This window comes from Micromesistius poutassou (assembly GCF_964030765.1).
Source record: "Micromesistius poutassou genome assembly, contig: SCAFFOLD_7041, whole genome shotgun sequence".
Lineage (NCBI taxonomy): Eukaryota > Metazoa > Chordata > Actinopteri > Gadiformes > Gadidae > Micromesistius > Micromesistius poutassou.
In genome coordinates, this window is record NW_028180185.1 from 534 (window position 1) to 4,507 (window position 3,974).

The 3,974-nt window shown below is 47.2% G+C and overlaps 1 protein-coding gene across 1 annotated transcript; it reads right to left on the reverse strand.

Annotated features, from left to right (window-relative positions):
• Positions 1–1,083: 1,083 nt before the first annotated feature.
• On the reverse strand, positions 1,084–3,388 carry LOC311371050 (pyruvate dehydrogenase (acetyl-transferring) kinase isozyme 2, mitochondrial-like). The gene is made up of 4 exons (XM_084489286.1): positions 3,251–3,388; positions 2,778–2,962; positions 2,188–2,277; positions 1,084–1,942 (listed from the first exon to the last, which is right to left on the reverse strand). The coding sequence occupies exons 1-4, from the start codon at positions 3,352–3,354 to the stop codon at positions 1,782–1,784; spliced, it is 540 nt and encodes a 179-aa protein (XP_084345412.1). The 5' UTR covers positions 3,355–3,388; the 3' UTR covers positions 1,084–1,781.
• Between the last annotated feature and the right edge of the window lie 586 nt (positions 3,389–3,974).

The window sequence follows — 3,974 nt, forward strand, 5'->3', positions numbered from 1 at the left end:
TACAGGTGTAGGACTTGAGTCGCTTTGAAGAGGAGAAGCTCCTTTATACCTTTATTGCAGATGTAACTCCAATTGTTGCCACTAATGAGAACAGTTTGTAAAGCTGAGGCATTGCACTGTCCAACTCCATGTCTTTAAGGAACACAAAGAAATCACACAGCTTTCCCTTGTCACCCTGCAAGTCCTGATCTGAATACAGGAATACAGAATACAGTTCAGACCTCAGGCTCCCTGAATCAAAGTGATGGCCAACTACCAAAACGATATTAAACTTGAACAAGAAAATGTGGGAATTCTGTTAAACTGAAACAAGGATGAAAATTGTCTAGCAATTTCGCCAAGCAACTATCAAGAAATATGTTGCAGTTTGTCTTTCAACTCGCTTGCAAAATCTGCGATGGTATTGAGGACTGAAGAGAGCTCCAGTGATGTTTTAAAGTTAAAAATCGCTGTCAATCAAACGGCAACTCAGTCTTTCGCAGACCCTCCGATCATCATGCAGAAGCCCAGCGTCCAGGCCAGTCCACTCCTCCATTCACCCCCAGAGACGCTGAGCGTCCGTGGAGGGACATAATTGCAGCATTATCCAATGACCGTCAACTTTCGACGCACTAAAAAAAGCTGTTCTATGCAGCCCCTTGAAGTCGATGGACTCTGAGCTTCAACAGGCAAATGCACTGTGACGATACGAGAATGTATGAGAAGGAAATCGAGTCAGTCGACCTGCGATAAGCAACTGATTCTGAACAAACTCGTCTTCAAGATGGATGTTCTAACGCATTTTTAGTCAATGAAATGTTAACACAGTATATATTTGACCATTTCATTTTTGAAATTTTAGGGGAAGCTGAGCTTCCCTTGCAGTCTTAAAGAAATCGCCACTGATATATATATATACATAGGTTCACCACCCCACTCTCATATATGTATGTACATGCAGATAGGTATGTGTGTGTGTGTGTGTGTGTGTGTACATGTGTATGTGTGTTATGTGAACTTGATCACTGGGGCCACTTTTTCTTTTTCTCTTTGTTTACATTGCATTTCTGGAACTTAGCCACTTTATTTACACTTTATACTTTACACTTTAATTTATTATTATTTATTATTTACAATTTATAATTTATACTATTTATACCGTCTATTTTGTTTGCCCTATTTGTTGTTATTTGTTGTTGTTTGTTCTGTTTGTCTTGTCTTCTCCTTGCTTTAGCATTTCGTTTAGCATTTTCCCTTAGCGTCTACTACTATTATTATCCTGTGTTTTTCTACTTCTGCTGTACTTCTCTACGGGGGATTAATAAAGTTATATCGTATCGCATCGATAGAGAGAGTGGCAGAGAGAGAACAATAGAGAGGGTGGCAGAGAGAGAAGGACAGAGAGTGGTAGAGAGAGACAGAGAGAGAGTGGCGCAGAGAGAGAGAGAGAGAGAGAGAGCGAGAGAGAGAGAGAGAGGAGAGAGAGAGAGAGAGAGAGAGAGAGAAAGAAAGAAAGAGAAAGAGAGAGAGAGAGAGAGAGAGAGAGAGAGAGAGAGAGAGAGAGAGACACAGACAATGATAGAGAGAGTGGCAGAGAGAGAAGGATAGAGAGTGGTAGAGAGAGAGAAAGAGAAAGAGGGAGAGAGATTCTGTGTAGGTCAAAGGCCTTTATGCCGGGTGGTTTCAGAGTGCTGACATTCCCAGCTGATGCAGAGCAGAGACAAGCTAGGGCCGCGGCTTAGCCAACACATTGTACAGTCATTGGATCACTTGGCCTACTTTCAACAGGCGCTTGGTCAGACCTAGTTGCTCGTACATGCATGGTGCCCCGAATGAAGGAAGGAAGACGGAGGAGTGAAGGGGAAGGCATGGTGTTGGTACTCACAGTTGACCAGAGAGATCTCCATGTCAGGGGAGGTCAGGTAATACTGCTCACACAGCATCTTAGAGGCTTCATAGGCATCTGCAGAGTCACGTAGACACAGCTCAAGTTAAACATTGGAATATGCTAATGACGTTCAATATTGAACCTGATTAGATTAGATTAAGGAAGCGTCAAGGGAAACAAGCCATGACTATACTTTTCAAACACTAGGGCTTGAGGGGAAAGAAAACTGCTTATCTGTGTATACAGTACAGCGAGTAGTTCCTTATCTCAACGCGAGCCGCTGTGACTAAGTATAGAAGCGGGCCGAGGCAGCCATTTACCTTTGACCACCTCCACCACGTCACAGCTGGGGTCGATGCTGCCGATGTGCTTGGGGTGCGCCGGGTTGACGCTGCCGTCAAATATAAGCGCTGCGGAAGCACACGTACACACACACACACACACACACACACACACACACACACACACACACACACACACACACACGCACACACACGCACACACGCGCGCAACAGGAGCTAGTTCACACACAGCAGGAGCTGTAACGCATGCGCGGTGAGGCACAGGCCTGCGCACACACACACACACACACATAGAGGAGGCAGCAGGTCGGCTCCTAGTGCAATTTGTACAGTTCACCACCCCCCCCCCCCTTCCCAAACAGAACTCACATATCACCCATCATGCAGGGTTCGGGGTTCGAACCAAAAGGGGAACCGCCATTGCTGTGGCCGAGCCTAGCTTCCTCTCCGGCTGGGAGTTTTATTGTCTCATTAAGATGGGGGAGTGTGCACGTGCAAAATCTCACGTGCACACTCCCCCCCCCCCCCCCATCTTAATGAGAAAAGCGTGCTTTAAAAAAAAAAAAAGCTGCACTACTGTGCCGCTGTGCAGAGCGCAGCGTACTCACTGTGCTGGTTCATGAGCATGCGCGTGGAGATGCGGCTCATGTAGAAGCGGTCCAGGAAGTACTGAACGTTCTGGTCGGTCACCGGGTCCACGCCGAACGCCTCCTTGTACTCCACCACCCCCTGCGCCATGGTGGGCACCACGTCGTTGTGCCTGTTCCTCACCGTCACCAGCGCCTCCGTGAACCTGAGGTCAATCCATACCGGCCAGAGGTTAGGGGAGGCAGTTTTAGGGATAGGGGACGTCTTTGACTGTAATGCAGTCTGCGGCCCCCCCCCCCCCCCCCCCCCAACCCCCACAATGCAATTGGGGACAATGCAAACAATGTAAACAACTGCAAACTTTCTCAGCAATTTCCTCTAACACTGATGACATAATGAGCATAGGGAATTATGTCATATATATGTCATTATGTCAAATATCCAACCAGGAGGGATACGATTCATGACGAGAGAGTTGACTAGCGTGACTTACTTGGAAAGGACCTGTTTATCGCCTGGGTCTTGCTCCAGGAATTCCACAAGCTCCAACAGACTCTGTGAATACCTAGTGGAAGTGAAATGACTTGCCTCAGACATGGCACGTGAAGGTTCATGACATTAATAAAGAAGCACCATGTGGGAGTCTCGTGACGACACATCAGCCCCCGATTTGGAGAGCATTAAGAGCAGCAAATTAAAACTTGCGGTGCACAATTTAACCTGACATTAAAACTCTCCCCCCCCCCCCCCCCCCAAACACAAACACACACACACACACACACACAGTGTGGGGAAGTAGCTTTGGGAGTGTGCTAGCCCAGCAGGCTAGCACTTTCGTTCTGCCCACATGCTGTAAGAAAGTAGGTGAAAGGGGACAGGGGCAGTGCGCGTGCGTGTGACGACGCGCTGTCTTGATCCTCTGGCTGACCTTCAACAGTTATGACTGTATGTCTTTGAAACTCGAGCCTGCAGACAGTGATCTTTAACCACTGTGTTGAAAACAACCCACAAAAACACGTGTGTACGTGTGCAGTGGCTCGTTTTAGCTTGGAGGCTGACTGCTGCATGAGGCCATTACTTTTTCCACACCAGTTTAAAAAGGGAAAAACCAATAGTGTATTGAGTATAGTGGCAATGCAATGATGATGGCTAGATCGACAGGAAGGGGAAGATTGGGTCAGGGAGGCTGATGCCTTAGAAAGACCTGACAGAGGGAG

Coding starts and splice junctions, on each gene's coding strand:
- LOC311371050 (XM_084489286.1), bottom strand. CDS start 3,354: ATGTCTGAGGCAAGTCATTTCACTTCCACTAGGTATTCACAGAGTCTG. Junction 2,963..3,250: donor GATAAACAGGTCCTTTCCAA/GTAAGTCACGCT, acceptor GATTGACCTCAG/GTTCACGGAGGCGCTGGTGA. Junction 2,278..2,777: donor CATGCTCATGAACCAGCACA/GTGAGTACGCTG, acceptor GTGCTTCCGCAG/CGCTTATATTTGACGGCAGC.